This window comes from Panicum virgatum, chromosome 9K (assembly GCF_016808335.1).
Source record: "Panicum virgatum strain AP13 chromosome 9K, P.virgatum_v5, whole genome shotgun sequence".
Classification (NCBI taxonomy): domain Eukaryota; kingdom Viridiplantae; phylum Streptophyta; class Magnoliopsida; order Poales; family Poaceae; genus Panicum; species Panicum virgatum.
Genome location: NC_053144.1, coordinates 56,112,738 through 56,138,416, shown reverse-complemented (window position 1 = coordinate 56,138,416; position 25,679 = coordinate 56,112,738). Strand labels below are relative to the sequence as shown.

The 25,679-nt window shown below is 48.3% G+C and overlaps 1 protein-coding gene across 1 annotated transcript; it reads right to left on the bottom strand.

Annotated features, from left to right (window-relative positions):
- Nucleotides 1–502: 502 nt before the first annotated feature.
- On the bottom strand, nt 503–20,430 carry LOC120648153 (putative disease resistance protein RGA3). Its single transcript, XM_039924901.1, has 2 exons — nt 20,149–20,430; nt 503–3,280 (listed from the first exon to the last, which is right to left on the bottom strand). The coding sequence occupies exons 1-2, from the start codon at nt 20,428–20,430 to the stop codon at nt 503–505; spliced, it is 3,060 nt and encodes a 1,019-aa protein (XP_039780835.1).
- Nucleotides 20,431–25,679: the final 5,249 nt, after the last annotated feature.

The window sequence follows — 25,679 nt, the reverse complement described above, 5'->3', positions numbered from 1 at the left end:
ATTCATGGATCCACTACATTCGGTTCAGGAAAAAAAAAAGGATCCAGAACCGATACATTGTCAGGCACATCATACACATGACGAACAAAATCATATTCTGTATTCACAATCAATTTCAGTAGCACAGTGCCATCAGATAAAATCCAAGGCTCCACATATTTATCATAAAAGTATATTCGAATGGGGAGTATATATGTTATTGCAAGAGCCACTTAAATGTCAGATACAGATTCATATATCTCACAGCAACAGATCGGAAGCTGCAACAGTAAATGGTGGTGTGCAGCTGAGGTTGTGGAAAAAAAATTAACACAAGGATTCAGAGACACATCAAAGGGTAATGAGGCATGTAAATCCATACATAAACATGAAAAATTATTTGCAGAACAAAAGAAAATTGTGATTACAACATCGACAGTTAGAACCAAAATTAGTACTAGTTCAAAAAGAAACAAACCAACTACAACAATGTGAAGAGGATTGATCACCATTATGCATCACATCAAATACTAAATTGAATCCTTGTATCACGAATTTGCTGCACTCTCTCAGCACCTTCTTGCCGGCACCATTCCTCCAGGGTGTAGCATCCACTTACAGTCAGCTGAGAGATGTTTCTTGGCAATATGTCCACTGCACTTATTCTCAGATTTGAAGTGCCATGGATTTCCAGACAATCAAGGGACTCCAGGCTGCATAAGCCTCTGGGAAGAACTGCAAGATCACCGCATTGACGAATCCTGAAATTTCGGAGAGACCGCAGTGCCTCCACAGAAAATTGAGTGAGCCTGGGGCAAGAAAATATCTCAAGAGTATCCAGAGATGAGAGCTTCTCTACCCAAGAGGAGAGTTTTCTTCCAGGGTAGTTATCGATGCGTAGATGCTTGAGGCTGCTATGTGCGCAGAGTGCCTCAAGGACTCTCTCACTATTCTCTATGTCCAGCTGCTGCTCATCCTTGCATGTGTTATCACTCCATTTCAGCATCAATTTGTGCAAGTACTCTTTCCCACTCAAATTGGCCTCCCTGGCACCACTATGTGTGGCAGCTTCTAAATTAAGAATACAAAGCTCTCCACGGATCTTCAAGTTCTTTAACTCAGTAATGTTGCATTTACCTCCATCTTTGGAGACTGTAACAAACCTAGAAAGAGTCTGAAGTGATAGTAACTTGTCAATGCCGCTTGGCATTGATCTGAAAGCCGTAACTCTATCCCAATCAAGATGTAAACAGAGGTGCCTCATGTTAACTAAGCGGCTCATGCCTTCAGGCAAATCCATGAGCCAGAAGCAGTCCCTGAGGTCAAGTGTCTGCAAATTGAATAGGTTGCAGACTGTTTCCGGAAGAGTCTTTATCAGAGTATTCCGAAGGTTGAGGTACCTGAGGTGTATACAGAAACCAATAGAATCTGGCAGGAGATCTAGCTCAGTGTAACTCAGATCTAGTGCACGCAGACAAGTCAGCTTTGAGAAAAGTTCTGATGGAACCTGATTTGAGGGTAGTTTCGTCTTGGGGAATAATTTCAAGAGCCTAGAATTTTCATAGTGATAAATCATGTGGAATGCAAGAGGCTCATCTTTTGGGCACAAGATAGTTGCATAACGAATCCATTCAGGACGTTCAGCAATATGTGAATTGTCAGGGCCGAGAGTTAAAGATTCATGTTTCGAAACAAGTTGTGCTAGCTCAAGCATCAAACTTGGCACCCTAAACTTTCGTATAGGGAAGGTGTCAGAAGTTTCAATGAATGATCTCCATAGGAGCTCATCAAAGCATCTTCCTGCTTCCATCTCAACTCTTCTCCTTCCACTGCTCTTAACAAGACCATCGGCGATCCAGAGTCTAACCAGTTCTTCCTTCTCAAACTCAACACCAAGAGGAAGTACAGAACAAAAGGCAAAACACTGTTTGAGATGATATGGCAAGTGCTGATAACTTATTTGCAAACTTGGTAAGATATTGTTTGTGCTTTTGTCACCTTCAAGAATCCGCATTTCGCTTAGTATGCTTTCCCACTGTTCTCTATCTCCATGAGTGTCGGACAAAAGCACCCCAAGAGACTTAGCAGCTAACGGGGAGCCTTGGCAGTTTGCGGCAATGCTCCGCCCAATGGACTCCAACTCCAGATCATGCTGATCTCTGCTACTCCACCCTGACAATGCATAGACTTTGAGGATTTGCCAGCATTCTTCATCCCCCAAGGGCTTTAAAGGGATGCTTAGAATGGGGGAACTCATCCTAGACACTCTTTCGTGTTGAGTAGTGATGAGAACCTTGCTTCCTTTCTCTCCAGCTGTCAGCGAGGGCCTCAGAAATTCCCAGAACTGAAATCCATCTGCCCAAAGGTTATCGATCACCAACAAGAACCGCTTTTTGCGCAGGTGGCCGTGCAGCCTTTGCTGCAATATGTCCAAGCTTAGAAGCTCACATTTTTTACTGGTCACAGCTTCGATGATCATCTTGGTGGCAGTCCTCACATCACACGTATCTGGTAACCAAACCCAAATCCTGTCAGTGAAGAAGTTTGCTACCTTAGGATCGTTGTGGACTAACCGTGCCAGTGCTGTCTTCCCAATGCCTGCCGTTCCCCAAATGGAAACCACAGGGAGGTCCATGCCTGCATTGTCAGAAACCAGAGCACGGACGATCTGCTCCTTCTCCTCGTCGCGGCCAATGGGCCTCTCGTCGCGATGCGCGGCAGCTTCAAGGAGCCATGGGCGGCGCTGCGTCGGCTGAGCCGCGGTCCTCCTCCCGTCCCCGGCCTGCAACCTGTACCTTTTCCTGTCCCTGTTGATATTGTCCAGGCGTTCGTTGATATTGGCGATCTTCCCGTCCAGCTCCCACCGCCGCCACGGGCCGAGCTCGAAGCTTGGCCACGGCCGCTTCCGCTTCCGCGAGTGCTCGGCGGCCGCCTGCAGCCTGGCCGCGGCCGTGATGGTGCCCAGGCGGTCGAGCAGGGCGTCGACGTCGAAGGCGGCGGCCCGGAGCTCCCGGAGCCAGAGCTTGACGGAGTCGTGGTCGATGAAGCGGCGCTGCTCCGCGTCCTCGAGCACGGCGCGGATGCGCTCCTTGGTGCGGCGCAGCTTGCCGGCCTCCTCCTCGACGTTCCACAGGCGAGCCCCACGGGAGCACAGGACGTCGAGGACGGCGCCGCCGGCCTTCTCCGGCAGGCCGAGCGCGGAGAAGATGCCCTTCAGCGGTCGATCCCCCAGCAGGTCCTTGAGCCGATCCATGGACGACGAGTGGGGTGCCGTGAGCGACGAGAAGGGGGTTGACTTGTACTGTAAATGGGAAGGGGGCAAAGCGAAAGGGGAGATCTTGAGTGGTGAAAGCGCCGGCGAATGGAAAGCTCGCTTATTGTAGAGTGGCCGCGGCTCCGGAACGGGTGGGAAGTTCACTGGCTGCTTCCTGGAAGGTTCTTGGCAATGGCGACGGCGGGGAGGAGGCGCGGAAAGGACAGCAGGCTGCTCCGCTCGGGTGTGAACCTTACCAGGGCCTTGTTTGGATAAAACCATGAAATTTTTTGCACAAAAAGACGAATGCATGCATGAAGTACTAAACGAAGTTTATTTGCAAAACCTTTTTAGGAATGAGTGTAATTTTTCGAGACGAATCTAATGAGCCAAGTTTCATCATGATTGGCTACAGTGATGCTACAGTAACCGCGTTCAATCATCCTCCAATCGTACAGTCAAAGGCCTCACTACCTAGAGCAACTGCTACAGTACCACAGTTGTGGAGATAATTTTGTAATTAGACTTTATTTAATACCACTAATTAGTGGTCAAAACTTCATTCCTCTCATCAAAACTTTTCTACCCTCTAACCAAACATGGCCGAACCAATACAAACCGGTCAACGGCGACTTGAACAAAGCGTATGAGTGGCACCGGGACATCTCATCCAGAAATTGCGTCCCTCGCCTGTGATTTGAGGTCGTCCTACGGGCAAGCTGGAGCGCCGCATATGCCTGCTCGCCTGTTCCGGCAGTCCGTGTCCCCGGCCGCGCCTCCCGCGTCCGCACTCAGGGTTAACCAAACCTACCGGTCCGGTCAAACCGCCGCCCTCCGGTAGCGGTTTACCGAACCAGTTTGACCGGTAACTGGTAGAAATCGATTGAATTCAAATCCAAATTCAAATAAATTCAAAAGCTCCCGTGCAACCGGTTCCGACCGGTTTACCGGTCGGTTTTACCGGTTTGAATTCAAATCCAAATTCAAAAGCTCCCGTGCAACCGGTTTACCAGCCGGTTTTACCGGTTTACCGACCGGTTTGACCGGTTTATCGGCCGATTTGACCGATGGGTCTTAATGGGCCGGCCCATTTTTTTTCTTTTTCTTTTTTGAATCTTCCAGCGAATCTTTCTGCGAATCTTTCTGCAGTTCATAATATCTTCCAGCGAATCTTTTTTAATGGGCCTTAATTGTGGAACGATGCGGTCATGTGGCTTACCGTTTGAATCTTCCAGCAAATCTTTCTGCAGTTCATAACATCTTCCATGTGTCACAACACAGAATGTGCCTTAGAGTTCCGACTAAAGTTGTTGAAAATGACTCGATTCAATTAGAGTCTGATCTCACTTATTCTGAGATCATATCAAGATTATTGATCGCAATGATCGAGTTACTCGACGCACCACCAACCGATTCTACAAAGTTCAATGGAGCAATCACTCCGAAGAAGAAGCTACTTGGAAAAAAGAGGAATTTCTGAGATCCAAGTATCCGGACTTTTTAAACGCTCATCTAGGTACTTCATCTTCGAACCTTCTCGCCTTATACTTTCTATCGTGTGTAAATCTCGGGACGATTCCTTTAAGGTACTTCATCTTCGAACCTTCTCGCCTTATACTTTCTATCGTGTGTAAATCTCGGGACGAGATTCCTTTAAGGGGGAAGGCTGTAACACCCCTGTGTTAATCGTACTCACTAACCACGTGTTTAATCGCTAATCCTGGCGTAAGCGCGTCATTAGCGATAATCGAGTCCGTGTTTTAATCTTTGTCTTAGCCGTGTTCGATCTCGTTTTCTCAATGATCCGAGTTTCAAACCGATTTTCGCCTAAAACGAAAGTTGTAGATCTTTCCTTCTTCTACAACTTTTATTTTGGCCAAACTTCAAGTTGCTACATGAAATTTGGAGATTCAGTTAACCAAAATCGAGTCAAAATCTTGAAATCCGATCACTGTGCCGCTCCAGTGTTTTTCTTGTGACGCCCATAACGGCATCGGCGTCTGGACGCCGGCGAGCCTCCACGCGTCGGCGATCGCGCCCGACCTCGGCGTCTGAGCGCCACTCTTAGCCACACGGATGCCTCGAAGCTTCCCGTTCCGTTCCTCCCTTCTCCTTCCTCAGTGCACGGCGAGCCGAAGCAAGCAGAGCTCATCGCGTAGGCCGTCGTTCGTCGCTCCGCCGCCGTTCCTCGCGCCCCGACCCTCCCAAACCCCGATCCACCTAGCCCTCCACCTCCTCCACCGTAGCCGAGCTCGGCCGAGCCACACCCCACCCGAAATCGACATGCAGACCGTCGTCCACCATTAAAGCTCCGCCCCGAGCTTTGCCCCTCACGTCGACGACCCCCTTCCGGCCATCCTCCGCCCCAAATCGAGCCGTGGTGAGCTTCCCCGCAACCCTCTCATGCTCCCCGACCCTCTCCCTTTTCGATTTCAGCGCCATCGCCGCCGCCGAATCGCCGCCGCGGACACGCCGCCCGCCGCGCGCGCACGCCGCCAACCCTCCCTGCGCGGGGCCGGACGCCACCACCGCGCGCCCCGTAGCCGCCAGCCGCCGCGGACGCTACCCTGCCGCCTAGCTGCCGCCTGCGCCGCCTGCCGGGCCGGAACGGCCGCGCGCCGCTGTTGCCCTGCCTCTGCGCCATCGTTAGCCGCGCTGCACGCGTGCCCTCCCGCGTCACCTCGGGCGCCGGCCCCGCGCGCGCTGCCTGGGCCACGGGCGGGCCAGCCCGCGCCGCCGGCGAGCCGCTGCCCGGCCAGGACGCGCCGCCGCCGCGGTGCCTCGCCTCCTCGCCGGCCACGGCCTTGGCGCGGGGCAGAGCAGAGGAGGGGGGGATTGGAGCAGCTGGGCCGGCGCCCACTGGCAAGTGGGGCCCGGGTGTCAGCACCCCCCGTTTATCTTTTTTGTTTTCTTTTACTTATCTTGGCTGAAACTTCTAAATTGCATAATAAAGCGCACAAAATTCCTAAAAATGTAAACCCAATTTTGTTAGGTTTCTAAAATCAAGATCTTCAGAAGAAAAATGCTTGTGCCTGTGAATTGTCACTTTTGCCCTAGATGAAAATTCAATTTGTGTTTAAGCTAGTTGAATTATTACCACTTGTTCTGTTGCTCTAGAAATTATGAAAAATTCGCAGTGACTTAATCCTTGCATGTGTAATCCACTATAAAAATTTCAGGTGCTGGTGTTGCGCACTTTTGTGTAGATCTAATTATGTTTCATTTACCTTGCTATGGTTAATTTAATGCTTTGTTAGCAGCAATAAATGTTGAGAAAATTTGTATGGCATGCTTTATCAAAATCATGTTATTTTGGATAAATTCTTGTTGCTAGATCATCTGCAAGTCAATTCTTTACTTTTATTTGGCTTCTAGCAGCACTTTTCATTTGTCCTTGTGGTTAATTGATTATTATTTCATGCATGTGTAACCCCGGCAAAGCAAGAGTCTGTCTTAATCCCTGCTACTCTGAGTAAGTTTAGGAGTTGTTGTTTTGAAGGAAACACTTCAGGCTAAAATATTTTGAAGTCTTGAAACCAATCATCAGCACCACACCCTTTCGGTTTTAGCCCTGTTGTTGTGTTTATTCAATTTAATGTTGGTCGGTCTTGATTGTGACTCGTTTTGCATTGTATCTCATTACATCACATCATAAGCACTCATGCATTGCACTGTGTTCTAATTGTTGCATGGCATATTTTTATTCGTGTAGACGCCACGAACGAAGCTGCCTACGAGCTGATCGCCGAGCCGATCCAGGAGCCGCAGGCGGGAGAGCAGCAGGAAGACGCAGACGAGCCCACTTGCGAAGAAGTTGTTAACCCCGCTGACCTGCAAGGCAAGCCTCAGAGCATAACCATAATTTAAATTATTCAATGTTTATTTATATATTTGTGCATTTAAGTTTTAGGAGTTATTTTGAAACCCTAGTATGCATGTTCTCCCTAGGTACCTGTGAGTCCATACTAGTGTGCAGGTATCGTTAGCAATGCTTGCTAAGTAGGATCTCAGTAAAAGTCAAGTGATTACTGTCACTCGCGAGTTTTAGGATCTTGATTCCTTAGTTAGGGTTTTGAATTGAATGGTTGAGTAAAGAGAAATGGAGACCGGGCGGAAATGAGTTGGATTAATGGTATGGAAGGGATGAAAAGAATTCTCCGCCTGTGTCGATTGAGGACCGTTCCGTTGTTGGCAGTGTTGATCGGGGATTGAACAGTACTAACCACATACCGGAAGTAGGAGGTAGTCGAAACCGGTAAGCTAATTACCTGATTTGTAACGATACTTTGAATCTCGACCTGCTATTCTGGGAGTGGAATGATGGCGGGTGTTGGATAGTATGTCGTCTTCGGGTTCTCTCGTGAGGGACCCTTCACCCGGGTTTTGGCAGGCGTGATTCAGACGTCGGGGTGATGATGGGAACAGTTGACGTGTGTGGCCCGACAGGGTTTTCACGTGTCGTGTGAGTTAGGTCCACCTTGCAAGGTTAAATCGGATCGATTCGCCGTGACTCGCGGATATGAGAGCCTTGGTCACTTTGTCACATCGTAGTAAGAAAGTGGAATGAGAACGGAATGGAAAAAGGTGGTTTGTGAGTTACTGAAGAATATTTTGATCCACCATGTGTGTTCTAGATGTTTAGGCAAGTTTAGCTAATACTCGATGTACTAAATGGAGCTAAAATATTGAAAGTAAGGATTCACTTCTTGTAGCCTTTCAGCAAAAGAACTCCAGAGCCAAAAAGCTTTGCATGTCTAGGTAATGGGCTAAGTATACCCAGAGTTGGGTAAGCCTTGCTGAGTATTAGTATACTTAGGGTTGTTGTTGTAACCCTTTTAAGCAGGTTGTGTCCCCGCTGACTTCGAGGAGGTCTGCGCGTCCTGGATTGGACAGCCGCTTCCTCCTGAGTGGACTGTCGAGTGGGCCCCGTCTTCCCCGTGAAGATCGGGCAGGTTGGCATCACATCGGTGGGCAGGATGTGGAGCTCACCTTATATCGTCGCCGTGGTTATCGTATTGTATTTCGAACTCAGTTTTAAACTTCCGCTGTGCTTTTGAACTCTGTTATTTGTATTTAAACCTTTTATGTAAAACCTGTGTTGTAAATTAATTTGAAGATTTCTGTATGCTGGTATCACCTGTGCTCGTCTTCGTACGGGTCTAAGTGCAATTGTGATCCTGGAGTACTGTAGTTCAATCGGGATTTTACCCGACAGCCTGTCAGGTTACACCGTTTTAAGTGCACAGTAACTTGATTAAGTATTAAGATGATGGTTAGTGCATTTAAGCCGGTTTAATTTGGACGGTGCTGCTACAGCTGGCATCAGAGCTCTAAATTGCACTGGGGTGATTACTGGTGTGCTTAATTACGTTAAGTAACTCTTACCTTGCAACGATTTTGGGTTTTTCGAAAAGTTGACGCTAGATGCGCTAAGGAATAGGATAGATAGTTCGTATGCCCTAATTATGTTACTTAAGTTAGGTGGCATCTAAGTATTTATTTTATTCCAGCACTTTCAGCTTTTACTTTTTGTTAAACCTTACTTCGGTAACGACGCACCTACGCTAAGGTAAGCAAGGTAAGCATTCTTGGTAGTCCTTTAGAATAGCCCACATGTTTCATACGTGCGCAGGTCCCGTATGATGAGCATACGAGGAGGTGATAAGGCTCAATTCAAACGAGCCTGTCGCTATCTGCTGCCTGATATGAAGTACGGATTTCCTACCTTGTGATTGTGATCACGGTCATTTCGTAAGGCAATGTTACGAGATGTAAACCTGCCATGCGGTTGGCCATGACCGTGACCCTTGGGACACGTCTACCCTTGGATGTCCCGTAAGGCGAGTGTACGGGAAGTGAATACGTTGTTATGACGTATGCAGCGCTGCCTATTCAGCGTCGAACATTTGGGTGCCATCTCTATAGTGGATGGTAATGTATGTGTGAATATGTGGGAAACTGCATATGCGTTACCCGTGTGGCGTAGGACACATGGGGGCCGTTCGTGAGTGCTGGCACGAAGGGTCCAGAAGTGGTTATATACTCTGTGTTCTTCTGCAGGAAACTAACCACGTTAAGAGCGTTATGAAATCCTTGATCGTAGGAACGACTAGTATATATAGGGAGAGTATGTAATTGTGCCACCGATTGTTCTCGTATACCATATTTTTGGTACTTGTTTGGGTGAGAAACGCTAGAACGTGCATGCATCTTGCATCTTGCATAACCAAGTTTGTTGATTGTTTTGTTGCTTATGGTTGCGCTTTATAAAAATTTATTTGGATCGCCATGTTTTTACTATGCATTCTTTAAAAATTTATTTGTGTTGTGTTGCCAAGTTTAAATCTGTTCTTTTGAAAACTGTGACTTACGTTAGCGCTATGTGTTCTTACAGATGGCTAGCTTCACGCACGTGATCATGGACGCTGAGGGTTGGGCGCACTCCAATGCCCTCCACACCGGCCACTTTCCTCGTCTGCTGTGGCAGATGCTCAGGGCGTTTGACTACACTGAGCCTCCACAGTACTTAGGACACGAGTCTAGCTTGCTGGGCACCGAGCGCTGTCAGATGATCGTGAAGATTCCTGGTTGCCCCGCTCGCTTGGAATGGGACTCGTGGCAGCTCACTGTCTATGGTAGGAAACTGGCAGACTCCTGGGAGATTGCAGCTAGGAAGGCCATTGAGGAGTTCTCAGAGAAGCACAGTGCTGAGATCATGGATACTCCTTACAGTGTGTTTCCTCTGAAGGATGAGACCACTTAGGCCTATGCAGATCGGGTGAACCGCAACATGAACTACATGATGCCCGACTGCAACGTTAGGACAACCCTCTCATTCAGCTATTCCTCAGCTTTGGTCAACATGTATGAGCAGCTGCGCGAGAAAAATGCGATATACAGGAGCAAGGCTCGAGAGGCTCACCTCCATGAGCAGCACATGATCGGTACTCAAGACAAGATCAAGACCCTGAAGGCCAAGTCCAGAGCGAGGAAGATAAGGATTCAGGAGTTGCAGGAGGAGCTGGAGAACAGGACTCAGATGGTGCAGCACCTTGAGGGGCAGCTTCAGCAGGCCTAGGAGTGGATTGAGGACGCCCAGGCTCAGGTGCGGGCAGCAGCAGACATGGAGGCTGAGGCAGCTGAGGAGGAGCCAGAAGAAGAGGAAGAAGAAGAGGACCCTGAGGAGATCGAGGGAGTGTCTGGAGTCGAGTCGGGACCTGGGACTCCGTGAGGATGTAGATGGATGGCGTCGATTCTCCCCTTGCAGTGTAGCCTAACTGTAGGATAGTTGGGTAGGATGACCAACATAGTGTTCTAGGCTAACCTTGGGTTGAGAATTCTTTTGTGGCTCGGTAGTTCGAGTCATGTAGGATAACTCCTCGCTAGTGTAGTGTGTTGTCGGGTCGTTTGTGAACCCTTCTCTAATGTTAGTTGGTTTGCAGCAGGGCTTTGGTAATGTAATAGCCCTTGTTCCAGCTTAAGCAGCGTGGTGCTTAATGTAAATTTTACTCCCGTAATGATCTTTTCTGTCAGTGTGTGAAACTTTAATTGTGAGCTGTACTTTAGTTGCTTTCAAATCTGAAATATTGTTGAGCGAGGTTTAGTATTGCATACGTTAGAGCTGCTCTGGACGAAACTTGTTGAGTTGATGCGGTTTCAACCAAAGCAAGTTAGTTTATCTTCCCTTGGTGAACCATATCGCGAGGGGAAGGATTCATGCTGTGTGTTCATATTACATATGCACATTCTTTAATTGCATGAATTTGTCCGGATAGCGAAATGGCTAACCAGGGGAATGATTATTTTGCAGATGGGTGATAATCATGACAATGAGAATCACGAAGCACTGCCCCAACAACCTCCCTGTTTGGCTCAAGCTGTTGCAGCTCTTATCGCGGACCACAACGAGCAGACGGAGTTAATAAGGCAACTGGTGCAATCCCTAGTCAATGCCGGCAGAGGTCACGCTCCCCCACTAGCCCCAGCAGAAACTGACTATGTCGGTTTTCTGGCCACCCAGCCACCTCTGTTCCATAAGGCCAATGATCCCCTTGAGGCTGATGCTTGGATTCGCACCATTGAGGATAAGTTCAGCATCCTCAATTGCGTAGAAATGGACAAAGCCGCCTTTGCAGCGCAACAGCTGCGAGGACCTGCAAAAATATGGTGGGTCAATCACAAGGCTTTACTTCCCGCCAATACGCGTCTCACCTGGGATGAGTTTGTGGCAGCTTTTAAAGCCCACCATATTCCTACCAGCTTGATGAGGAGAAAGATGGCAGAGTTCCTAGCCCTGAAGCAAGGGAACAACACCATACTTCATTATGCTCAAACCTTCAATCAGTTATCCTAGTATGGCGGTTTTCATGTGGATACTGATGAGAAGAAACATGATTGCTTCAGGAGGGGACTTAGCACAAAGCTTCAGGACAAGCTAGCTCTCACCACATGCAACAACTTTACCGACCTGGTTAATAAGGCCATCACGCAGGAAGATGCCACGTTGGCGCACAAAGCTGATAAGAAGAGAAAGGCACCTGCTGGATCCTCCAGCAATGCACCCCAGAGGTACAAGCTGGTTCAAACAGGGAATCAGCAGGCTTCGAGCCGTCCTCCACAGTAGGGCCGTTGGGTCGCTAGACCACCACAGCAACAGCAGCAGTGGGCACCCCGTTTCCCGACACAGCAACAGAGGCCCCTAATGCTACAAGCTCCACGCCCCAACAACTACCCATGTTACAATTGTGGTAACCTGGGGCACTTTGCACATGACTGTCGTCTGCCACCTAGGCAGAATAACTACAAGACTCCTGCACTGAGTCAAGGTTCCAGTCAGAAGGATCAGAAAAAGAAGATTGTACCTGCCAAGACTGGTCGCGTGAACTACACCGCTCTAGAAGAAGTTCCGGAGGGCACCCAAGTGATGGCGGGTATGTTCTCCGTTAATAACTGCCCTGTTACTGTGCTATTTGATTCGGGAGCATCCCATACCTTTATCAGTCAAGCATGCGTAGAACGACTCAACTTGCAAGAAATTCAAATAAAAAGACCTTATGCTATTTGTACACCGGGTGCACGGTTGCACACCCATCGAATAATTCCGAGTGTGTCCCTTGAATTAGGTGGAAAAATCTTCCAAACCAAGCCCATTGTCCTTCCAAGCCAAGGGATAGATATCATACTTGGAATGAATTGGATGAAGGAACACTGTGTTATCCTCGATACTTCCTCTCGTGTCATCCGGATTAACTCCCCCACATATGGTTCTACGGATATTCATCTTTCCCAGCATGCAATTCCAGCCACTGTCATATACCATCTTGAGGGAAAAATTCTAGAAGTAATTCCGGTGGTTTGTGAATACCCCGATGTGTTTCCGGAGGACTTGCCAGGCATGCCTCCCGATCGAGATATTGAGTTTGTCATTGAGTTACAGCCTGGCACAGCGCCCATATCTCGAAGGCCATATAGAATGACTCCGAGTGAGTTAGCGGAATTAAAAATCCAGTTACAAGAGTTGCTAGATAAAGGCTTTATTCGACCGAGCACCTCACCTTGGGGTTGCCCGGCTCTGTTCGTAAAGAAGAAATATCATGGGCTGAGGCTATGTGTGGATTACAGGCCTCTGAATGCAGTTACGATCAAAAACAAATACCCACTTCCTCGTATTGATATTCTTTTTGACCAACTAGCCGGAGCTAAGATATTCTCAAAAATAGATCTACGATCTGGCTATCATCAAATCAAAATCAGACCGGTTGATATACCAAAAACAGCTTTCTCTACTCGTTATGGTCTATACGAGTATTTGGTAATGTCTTTCGGATTAACCAATGCTCCCGCTTATTTCATGTACCTCATGAATTCGGTATTCATGCCGGAGTTAGACAAGTTCGTCGTGGTCTTTATTGATGATATCTTGATCTACTCCAAGAATGAGGAAGAACATGCTCATCATCTTCGCATAGTACTTCAGCGTCTGAGAGAGCACCAGCTTTATGCCAAACTCAGCAAGTGTGACTTCTGGCTGAAGGAAGTACCATTCCTCAGTCCTGTTATATCTGCTGAGGGCATCTCTATGGATCCCAGTAAAGTGCGGGATGTACTCGATTGGGAAGCCCCAACTTCAGTTCCTGAAATTCGCAGTTTCTTGGGCTTAGCTGGGTATTATCGTCGATTCATCCCAGAATTCTCCAAAATTGCGAAGCTGATGACTGAATTTCTTAAGAAAGGTGTCAAGTTCTATTGGAGTAGTCATTGTGAAGAAGCCTTTCGGAAATTGAAAACACTTCTCACTTCAGCTCCAATTTTGGCCCACCCCGACACTACAAAACCTTTTGATGTCTATTGTGATGCCTCGGGCACATGACTCGGTTGTGTCTTGATGCAGGAGAACCGAGTGATTGCTTATGCATCTTGATAACTCAAGCATCATGAAGAAAACTATCCCACTCATGATCTTGAATTAGCAGCTGTGGTCCATGCTCTGAAGATCTGGCGACACTATCTTTTAGGATCATTGTGCAACATCTATACTGATCACAAGAGTCTCAAATATCTTTTCACCCAAGCTGATTTGAACATGCGTCAAAGAAGATGGCTTGAGTTGATTAAAGATTATGAGCTCGAAGTGCATTATCATCCTGGCAAGGCGAATGTAGTTGCCGATGCGCTAAGTCGCAAAGCTCACTGTCATTGCATTTCAGCTATACCATTAAGCGAGCCTCTTTGCTATGAAATGGAAAAAGCTAAATTTAAGCATTGTACCACATGGCACATTGGCTCATCTAGAGCTTACTCCTACTCTTCGTGATCTCATCATCACGGCACAAAAGCAAGATAAAGGGGTGAAGGAAATTTAGAGAAGACTATCAGAAGGAGACCCTAAAGTGAATTGCTTCCACCAGGATACTGAGAATGTGTTATGGTTCAAGAACCGATTAGTGGTGCCTAAGAATTTTGAGCTTAGAAAACAAATTCTTGACGAAGCCCATACGTCACGACTATCAATTCATCCGGGTAGCAACAAGATGTACCAAGACCTGAAGCAACAATTTTGGTGGACTCGAATGAAAAGAGAAATAGCCAAATATGTGTCAGAATGTGACATCTGTAGAAGAGTTAAGGCTAGTCATCTCAGACCAGCTGGAACTCTCCAGCCCTTGAATATTCCAGAATGGAAATGGGAAGATATAAGTATGGATTTCATCGTCGGCTTACCTCGAACTCAAAAGGGTTACGACTCTATTTGGGTTGTAGTGGATAGGTTGACCAAGTCGGCACATTTCCTCCCTGTTAAGATGACATACTTGACCAAGCAGTATGCGGAATTGTATATTAATCGCATACTTTGTTTGCATGGTGTGCCAAAGACCATCATTTCTGATCGTGGAACTCAATTCATTGCTCGTTTTTTTGGAGCAATTACATGCTTGCTTGGGAACTCATCTTATTCGTAGCTCTGCATATCACCCTCAGACAGACGGCCAAACCGAGAGGATAAATCAAATTTTGGAGGATATGCTCCGTGCCTGCATCTTAACCTATCCACAGAAATGGGATCAATGTTTGCCATTAGCTGAATTTTCTTATAACAATAGTTATCAAGAAAGCATCAAAATGGCACCATTTGAAGCATTATATGGTCGTCGATGTCAAACACCTTTGAATTGGTCTGAAGCGGGTGAAAGAACTATCTTTGGGCCCGACATGGTTCAAGAGGCCGAAGAACAAGTCCGTCTTATCCAAGCCAACTTAAAGATTGCGCAGTCTCGACAGAAGAGCTATGTGGATAAAAGAACAGATCCACTCGTCTTTAAGGTCGGTGACCATGTCTATTTAAAAGTATCACTTTGGAAAGGCGTGCAGAGATTCGGAATAAAAGGGAAGTTAGCTCCCCGCTACATCGGTCCATATCCAATTGTGGAACGATGCGGTCCTGTGGCTTACCGTTTGAATCTTCCAGCGAATCTTTCTGCAGTTCATAACATCTTCCATGTGTCACAACTCAGAATGTGCCTTAGAGTTTCGACTGAAGTTGTTGAAAGTGACTCGATTCAATTAGAGTCTGATCTCACTTATTCTGAGCATCCTATCAAGATTATTGATCGCAAGGATCGAGTTACTCGACGCACCACCAACCGATTCTACAAAGTTCAATGGAGCAATCACTCCGAAGAAGAAGCTACTTGGGAAAAAGAGGAATTTCTGAGATCCAAGTATCCAGACTTTTTAAACGCTCATCCAGGTACTTCATCTTCGAACCTTCTCGCCTTATACTTTCTATCGTGTGTGAATCTCGGGACGAGATTCCTTTAAGGGGGGAAGGCTGTAACACCCCTGTGTTAATCGAACTCGCTAACCACGTGTTTAATCGCTAATCCTGGCGTAAACGCATCATTAGCGATAATCGAGTCCGTGTTTTAATCTTTGTCTTAGCCGTGTTCGATCTCGTTTTCTCAATGATCCGAGTTTCAAATCGATTTTCGCCTAAAACGAAAGTTGTAGATCTTTCCTTCTTCTACAACTTTTATTTTAGCCAAATTTCAAGTTGCTACATGAAATTTGGAGTTTCAGTTAACCAAAATCGAGTCAAAATCTTGAAATCCGATCACTGTGCCGCTCCAGTGTTTTTCCTGTGACGCCCATATCGGCGTCGGCGTCTGGACGCCGGCGAGCCTCCACACGTCGGCTATCGCGCCCGACCTCGGCGTCTGAGCGCCGCTCTTAGCCACGCGGACGCCTCGAAGCTTCCCGTTCCGTTCCTCCCTTCTCCTTCCTCAGTACACGGCGAGCCAAAGCGAGCAGAGCTCGTCGCGTCGGCCGTCGTTCGTCGCTCTGCCGCCGTTCCTCGCACCCCGACCCTCCCGAACCCCGATCCACCTAGACCTCCACCTCCTCCACTGTCGCCGAGCTCGGCCGAGCCACACCCCGGCCGAAATCGACCTACAGACCGCCGTCCACCATTAAAACTCCGCCCCGAGCTTCGCCCCTCATGTCGACGACCCCCTTCCGGCCATCCTCCACCCCAAATCGAGCAGTGGTGAGCTTCCCCGCAACCCTCTCCTGCTCCCCGACCCTCTCCCCTTTCGATTTCGGCACCGCTGCCGCCGAATCGCCGCCGCGCCTCCGCGGACACGCCGCGCGCGCACGCCGCCAGCACTCCCTGCGCGGGGACGCACGCCACCACCGCGCGCCCCGCAGCCGCCAGCCGCCGCGGATGCTACCCCGCCGCCTGGCCGCCGCCTGCCGGGCCGGAACGGCCGCGCGCCGCTGTTGCCCTGCCTCTGCGTCGCCGCTAGCCGCGCTGCGCGCGTGCCCTCCTGTGTCGCCGCGGGCGCCGGCCCCGCCGGGCTGCCTGGGCCGCGGGCGGGCCAGGCCGCGCCGCCGGCGAGCCGCTGCCTGGCCAGGACGCGCCGCCGCCGCGGTGCCTCGCCGGCCACGGCCTTTGCGCGGGGCAGAGCAGAGGAGGGGGGATTGGAGCAGCTGGGCCGGCGCCCACTGGCAAGTGGGGCCCGGCTGTCAGCGCCCCCCCCCTTTATCTTTTTTGTTTTCTTATACTTATCTCGGCTGAAACTTCTAAATTGCATAATAAATCGCACAAAATTCCTAAAAATGCAAACCCAATTTTGTTAGGTTTCTAAAATCAAGATATTCAGAAGAAAAATGCTTGTGCCTATGAATTGTCAGTTTTGCCCCAGATGAAAATTCAATTTGTGTTTAAGCTAGTTGAATTATTAACACTTGTTCTGTTGCTCTAAAAATTATGAAAAATTCGCAGTGACTTAATCCTTGCATGTGTAATCCACTATAAAAATTTCAGGTGCTAGTGTTGCGCACTTTTGTGTAGATCTAATTATGTTTCATTTACCTTGCTAGGGTTAATTCAATGCTTTGTTAGCAGCAATAAATGTTGGGAAAATTTTTATGGCATGCTTTATCAAAATCATGTTATTTTGGATAAATTATTGTTGCTAGATCATCTGCAAGTCAAATCTTTACTTTTATTTGGCTTCTAGCAGCACTTTTCATTTGTCCTTGTGGTTAATTGAGTATTATTTCATGCATGTGTAACCCCGGCAAAGCAAGAGTCTGTCTTAATCCCTGCTACTCTGAGTAAGTTTAGGAGTTGTTGTTTTGAAGGAAACACTTCAGGCTAAAATATTTTGAAGTCTTGAAACCAATCATCAGCACCACACCCTTTCGGTTTTAGCCCTGTTGTTGTGTTTATTCAATTTAATGTTGGTCAGTCTTGATTGTGACTCGTTTTGCATTGTATCTCATTACATTGCATCATAAGCGCTCATGCATTGCACTGTGTTCTAATTGTTGCATGGCATATTTTTATTCGTGTAGACGCCACGAACGAAGCTGCCTACGAGCTGATCGCCGAGCCGATCCAGGAGCCGCAGGCGGGAGAGCAGCAGGAAGACGCAGGCGAGCCCACTTGCGAAGAAGTTGTTAACCCCGCTGACCTGCAAGGCAAGCCCCGGAGCATAACCATAATTTAAATTATTCAATGTTTATTTATATATTTGTGCATTTAAGTTTTAGGAGTTATTTTGAAACTCTAGTATGCATGTTCTCCCTAGGTACCTGTGAGTCCATACTAGTGTGTAGGTATCGTTAGTAATGCTTGCTAAGTAGGATCTCGGTAAAAGTCGAGTGATTACTGTCACTCGCGAGTTTTAGGATCTTGATTCCTTAGTTAGGGCTTTGAATTGAATGGTTGAGTAAAGAGAAATGGAGACCGGGCGGAAATGAGTTGGATTAATGGTATGGAAGGGATGAAAAGAATTCTCCGCCTGTGTCGATTGAGGACCGTTCCGTTGTTGGCAGTGTTGATCGAGGATTGAACAGTACTAACCACATACCGGAAGTAGGAGGTAGTCGAAACCGGTAAACTAATTACCTGATTTGCAACGATACTTTGAATCGCGACCTGCTACTCTGGGAGTGGAATGATGGCGGGTGTTGGATAGTATGTCGCCTTCGGGTTCTCTGGGAGTTCGCCGTGAGGGACCCTTCACCCAGGTTTTGGCAGGCGTGATTCAGACGTCGGGGTGATGATGGGAACAGTTGACGTGTGTGGCCCGACTGGCTTTTCACGTGTCGTGTGAGTTAGGTCCACCTTGAAAGGTTAAATCGGATCGATTCACCGTGACTCGCGGATATGAGAGCATTGGTCACTTTGTCACATCGTAGTAAGAAAGTGGAATGAGAACGGAATGGAAAAGGGTGGTTTGTGAGTTACTGAAGAATATTTTGATCCACCATGTGTGCTCTTGATGTTTAGGCAAGTTTAGCTAATACTCGCTGTACTAAATGGAGCTAAAATATTGAAAGTAAGGATTCACTTCTAGTAGCCTTTCAGCAAAAGAACTCCAGAGCCAAAAAGCTTTGCATGTCTAGGTAATGGGCTAAGTATACCCAGAGTCGGGTAAGCCTTGCTGAGTATTAGTATACTCAGGGTTGTTGTTGTAACCCTTTTAAGCAGGTTGTGTCCCTGATGACTTCGAGGAGGTCTGCGCGTCCTGGATTGGACATCCGCTTCCTCCTGGGTGGACTGTCGAGTGGGCCCCGTCTTCCCCGTGAAGATCGGGCAGGTTGGCATCATATCGGTGGGCAGGATGTGGAGCTCACCTTGTATCGTCGTCGTGGTTATCGTATTGTATTTCGAACTCAGTTTTAAACTTCCGCTGTGCTTTTGAACTCTGTTATTTGTATTTAAACCTTTTATGTAAAACCTGTGTTGTAAATTAATTTGAAGATTTCTGTATGCTGGTATCACCTGTGCTCATCTTCGTACGGGTCTAAGTGCAATTGTGATCCTGGAGTACAGTAGTTCAATCGGGATTTTACCCGACAGCCTGTCAGGTTAAACCATTTTAAGTGCACAGTAACTTGATTAAGTATTAAGATGATGGTTAGTGCATTTAAGCCGGTTTAATTTGGACGGTGCTACTACAGGCGGCCGGCTGGCAGCCATCAAACATGCACTAGTTGTGCATCTTCCAGATGGACCAAGCTGTGAGGATTACCAGGGAGTTCATGCCTTTCCTAGCAGCCTTCGGCGCCCTTCGTGATGCCCATCTCCACTAATCTTTGAAGGTGTCGAACTCCAAAGTGGGGGCTAGGTGCTGTAGGCCTACCCTCCCAAGGACGGTCATCCAAACCTGTCTTGCGAAAACGCAAGATGTGAGAATGTGTTGGACTGTCTCCTCCTCTTGATCGCAACGGAGGCACTTTGTCTGGGTGTTGGAGACCCCGACGGGCTAGCCGATCCACTGTCCAGCACCTATTGAGCATGGCCAACCAGAGAAATATCTTGCACCGAAGGGGCGCCCAAGACTTCCATAGGCGCTTGTACGGCTCGAAACCAGAAGAGCCCACAATGAACCTAGCAAAAGCTGATCGAGCGGAGTAAGTACCCAAGCTCTCCGGTGTCCAAAGATGTTGGTCCGGCTGATTCTCGAGCAACTGAACATTCTCCAAGGTATCCCAAAGCTCCAGGTAGTCCACGATTGCCGGCACCGACAACCCACCTGCAATGTCACCCACCCATCGCAAATCCTGCATGGCCTCATTAATAGTCCTCCGAGATCGCGCTCGCTTGTTCACAAAAGGAACCAGAGCCGGAGCAAGCTCTTCGATGGACTTGCCGTGCAGCCAACGATCCTTCCAGAAGAGGGTCGTTCTTTCATCTCCCACCAAGGAGGAAACCGAAATGGTGAACATGGCTGTGACGTTGGGGTGCACCTTGATGTTGAATGTCGCCCAGGGTCCGTCTTACTAAGCCATAGCCAACGCATTCGGAGTGCCCACCCTAGGGTCTCCAGGTTATGGATACCTAGCCCTCCAAGCTCCTCCGGGCGGCACGCCCGCTCCCATGCCACAGGACAGTGTCCGCCATTCACCTGTGGACATCCCTTCCATAGGAAGGCTCGACATAGCTTATCAATGGCGCGGAGAAGCCACTTAGGCGCATCTAGAGCAATCAACAGATAGACCGGGACTGCTGTCAGCACGGTCTTCACCAGGATCGCATGCCCTGTCGTGGACATCAACGCCGCCTTCCAGCCCGAGAGCATGTCGGCGACCTTATCCACCATGGGCTGGAGATCCGCCTTGGTAAGCTTCCGAATAGAGAGTGGCAGGCCCAGGTACTTGCAAGGGAAGTCCATCACCTCGCAGGGCATGACGCTCGAGATGACCTCGACCTGCTCGGTGTCGCAGCGGATTGGTACAATGGAGCTCTTCTACATGTTTGTGCGAAGCCCGCTCGCCTCCCCGAAGAGTTGCAGGATCTCCTTAGTGGTGGACAAATCTTCAGGAGAGGGGCGGATGAAGAGAGCCACATCATCCGCGTACAACGAGACGCGGTGCTTCACTCGATCGGTAGCTAAAAGGCTGGAGAAGCGCCTCCTTATCAGCCTTCCCAATCAGGGCGTTCAGCACATCCATGACGAGGATGAAGAGCATGGGCGACAATGGGCCCCCCTGGCGAAGTCCCCGCCGATGAGCGATCCACTACCCTTGTTGTCCATTGAGCAGTACCCGGGTGGAAGCTGAGCGAAGCAGGCAGCAGATGATCTCCAGCCAACGCCTCCCAATACCCAAATGGGACATGACCTCAAGAAGGAATGGCCAAGATACAGAGTCAAAGGCCTTCGTGATGTCGAGCTTGAGTAGAAGGCGTGGTTCCCTCCGATTATGCAAGAACCTAGCCATCTACTGCACGAGGAGGAAGTTGTCATGGATGCACCTTCCTCGGACGAACGCACTCTGGTTGGTCGAAACCAAAGAGTTTAGCCTTGGGGCCAAAGATTGGCTAGGATCTTGGTCACCAGCTTGGCAAAGCTGTGCACAAGGCTGATCGGGCGAAAATCCTTCACTTCGACTGCATCCGGCTTCTTCGGGATGAGGATAAGGAATGCCAAGTTAAGGAGGTGCAACTTCCTCCCATCCCCCTCCTGAATCACTCGTAGCACCTCCATGATGTCATCTTTAATCACCAGTCAACACTCCTTGTAGAAACGGCCAGTGAAACCATCCGGCCCTGGCGCCTTGTCGGACAGCAACGTCTTAATGGTTGCCCACTGTAATAGAACCGCCTAAATTAAACCGGTTTAAGTGCACTAACTATCATTTTAAGCATTAATCAAGTTATAGTGCACTTAAAATGGTGTAATCCGGCAGCCTGTTGGGTTAAATATCGAAAACACCGGAAGTCTCGCACGAAGATGAGCACAGATTATTACAAGCAGACTAAAGTTCTCAAAATTAAATTTACAAAGTAAAGTATTACAATTAAGTTTAAATAAAAGTTATCAGAGTTAAAAGTGCAGCGGAAATTTAGAAAGGAAGTTCAGTTTGAAAACTACGAGATCTACGAAGTCGGGAGGATGTCACATCGAGCCCACCGACGTGAATCCTGGTCAGCTTCCACCAACAATAAATACCTGAAAACAAGGTAACAACAAACTCTGAGTATACTAATACTCAGCAAGACTTACCCGACTAAGGGTATACTTAGCCCATTATATAGACATGCAAGGCTTTTGGGCTGGTGGATTGGTTTTGTGGAAAAGCATCTAAGGGTGGATCCTTACTTTCAATATTTTAGCTCAAGATTCTATATAGATAAATTATCAGCTAAGATTTGCATAGTTAAAGCAAACATGATAAATATTGAATATTAATTCAGAAAATCATTTCCAAATATCCTTCATGTTCCATTTCCTTACTACGATGCGGTGCTGCGATCAAGGTGCTCATATCCGAGAGCGACTGACGGCGAATCGATCCGATTTAACCTTGCAAGGTGGACCTAACACACACGTCATATATAGGTCCCGTCGGACCATACGTGGCAACCCTTCACATATGCACACCAAATAGCCGAACTGCCCTGCGACCCGGGACTGCTAGCCCCACCGATACCAACGAAGGGTCAGCCATGAGTTTTTATACTAGCTCCACTGGTGAAGACAGTATCAAGTCCGCCTACCGGTGCACATATGTTACTGAGCTTACCGGTTTCGACTAACTCCTACTCCCGGCGTGCGGTTAGTACTGTTCAAACTCGATCAGCAGGGCCAGACAACGGTACGGGCCTTAATCGACACAGGCGGAGGTATACTCTTCATCCATTTCATATCCATAATCATATTCATCTCCGTCCGGTCTCCATTTCTCTTTCCTCATCAATCCTTTCTCCAATAACTTTGCCATCAAAAATCCCAATGGTCCTATATCTCGCGAGTGATAGGAAATCACTCGACTTCTACCGAATCCTATTCAAGCATGGCAGTACTAACGACCTATATATATATACTAGTATAAGACCAAAGGAACCTGGGGATAATGCAACTAAGATTCCAAACAATTCCTAAAAACGTAATGCACAAATTATAATTATATAATTATTCATAAATTAAAATAGTAGGTTATGCACCGGGGCTTGCCTGGGAGTAACACTAAGCTAGTGTTAGTACTAACAAGGCCTTGGGCCCTTCCAACTTTGAGCCGGGTCTTCGGTTGCTCCAGCGGGTTCTTCTTTCTTCAGGATGCGTCCACCCAACACCGTCTTGTGGTTCGGTTCCGTCAGCACGTGCTCCACATCCGCACGTTGTACGTCTAGCGTACCTAAATGATATGCAACGAGGCGAGTGCATGAAAATAAAGAAAACAACACATGATGCATTAGTGCTCATGATGCAATACAATTGCAAGAAAGACCTGACTGGGCAATCATTTATCGAGCAAACACGACAAACCAGCTCAAAAGGCAAAAACGGGTTGGTGCTATAATACGAGAGTTCATTCAATTTATTTTAGCCTGAAGTGTTTCCTCCAAACAACAGTTACTAAACTTGCTTCAGATGATTAAACACAGCCCTAAAGCAATATGGATTAAATTATGGACCTAAAAGAAATTACTATCAAGCAACCCTAGGCAAGGTACCTACAACAAGCATCAACCTGGGCCTACAAGATTAGAATGACTAAAACAGGAGCTCACATGCATGAAGGAATTAACTAGCAACACCTATAAAAGAAAAGACCATAGCTAGGAACAAATTAAAAGCAAAGACCTAACTTACAGATGTGATCCAGAAACAAGAATTTACCAAAATAACATGATTTTGATAAAGCATGCCACACAATTTTTCCAATATTTATTGATGATAGAAAGTATTTATTTTAACCCTAGCAAGTTAAACTAAACACGATTAGATTTACACAAAAGTGCACAGCACTAGCACCTGAAATTTTTACAATGTATTACACATACAAAGATTAGGCCATTGCATAAATTTCATGATTTTTAGACAAACAGAACAACCGATACAAAATAAACTAGTTTAAGCACAAACCACATTTTTAGCAGGGGCAAAAGTGACATTTTACACACATGCACATTTTTTCTCTGAAGATCGTGATCTAAGAAACCCAACAAAATTTAGTTTGTATTTTTTGAATTTTCCTATATTTTTCTACACATTTTCAAAGTTTTCAGCCGAAATAAATAAATGAATTTGGAAAACAAAAATCTAAATAGGGGGCTGATGACAGGGCCCCACCCGTCAGTGTGAGGGAGCCCAGCCCAGCTCCCCTGTTTTGTCCGCGCCGGGGCCATGGCCGGGGCCACGGCAGGCACGGCGGCGGCGGCCGGCCGGCGGCTCGCCGGCGGCGCAGCCTCGCCCACCCACAGCCGGGGCAGCCCGGCCGGGCCGGCGCAGGGCGGAGCAGGGGCGGCTGTGGGGAGGCGCAGGGGGCGGGCGCGGCGGCCCGCAGCGGCGCAAGGCAGGGGCGCGCAGAGGCATGGCGTTCCGGCCCGGCCGTGGCCGGCCAGCGGCGGAGGCGGGGTGCGCCCGCGGCCAGGGGGGCCAGGCGGACCTGGGGCTCGTGGCAGCACTCCGCGAGCGCGCGCAATGCGGCCTCGTGGCGGCGACGGCCAGGCGCTCACGGCGGCGCGACGTGTTCCCGGCGGCGGCAACGTGGGGATCGAGCGGGGAAAGGGCCGGGGAGCATGAGCAGGTCGCGTGGATGCTCACCGTGCCCTCGATTTGGACAGAGAAGGGCCGGAGGTAGGGGATCGACGGAGGGGGCGGAGCTCCGGTGGAGCAACTATGGCGGTCGGCGATGGCGACCCGATTCCGGCCGGGGAATGGCCTAATCGAGGTCGGGGCTGGGTGGAGGAGTTGCGGGGCAAGGCTGCGCGGCTTGGGGCGCGAGGGATTGAGGCGGGGTGGCGAGGGGTGGCCGGCGCGGCGAGCGATAGCGAGCTCTGCTCGGCTTGGCTCGTCTCGAGCTCAAGCAGGAAGAAGAAGAAGGGAACGGGGAATGGATAGGGACGCGCGCACGGGATAAGGACGAGCGAGTGAGCGCGGCAGGCGAGGTTCGCCGACGGCCGACGTGTGGAGGTCGCCGGCGGTATGCCGGTCGCGGCATGGGCGTCGCGTACGAGCACAGGGCCGAACAGGGAAACACAGTGAACGTTTTGACCGATTTTGACCCGATTTTGACCATCCCGAACTCAAAATTTTGCATGGGAACATGAAATTTGACCAAAATAAAAGTTGTAGAGGAAAAGAAGATCTAGAACTTTCGTTTTGAGCGGAAGTTGATTTGGAGCTCGGATTAGGTAGAAAACGTGCTCAAATTCCTGCGAGGTTTAAGTAATAACAACGGTCATTAGGAAGCTAATGACATTACTTAACCATAGTTAGCGATTAAACATGTGATTAGCGCTAGGATTAACACAGGGGTGTTACACCCACACCTTCTCCTCAGTGAACGACAGGTCGAGAGAGGACAGGTCATGGGAAGGAAGGTCGAGGGCACTCAGCTCAATCGCGGTGGCTCGCGGTGCATGAGTCCCTAAGAGACGGTTGTAGAAGTCTCGATCGAGGGCTTCTCCATCTTTCGATCATGAAGAAGAACCAGTACTACTTTTGGATCTGCTAAGAGGAATCTGAAGTGTCATGTCTCGTTTTAGTGATGTAGTCTCGATGCTCAGAGTGTTCTAAAATACCCTCAGGCAGTTATAGGCGTAGTTGAAGGACACTGCCGCTAGTGCCCGTGCAGGAAATTTTGAATCTACATGAACCTGTTTTTTTTTTCCTTTAGATTCTTTTTTGTTTCCCTTTTCCATGAATATGACTTTCTTCTAGATATGAATGTAGAATGCTCAAGTTTGTACGTTGAGTTCAAAAGGCAGTAGCTTCGACGAGATGTATCTACTATCTACGCAAATGCTCAAGTTTGTACGTTGAGTTCAAAAGGCAGTAGATATGAATATGTAGTATTTCACCTCGTTCTTGGTCTTGCGTGTGCTTACTCGCTGCCAACAAGCTTCTGTCCTTAAACCTTAGTCAGCACAAGTTGTATCATTTGCGATTGGCTGATGGGATGGCAACTCGGAACCATGGCAACACTAGAT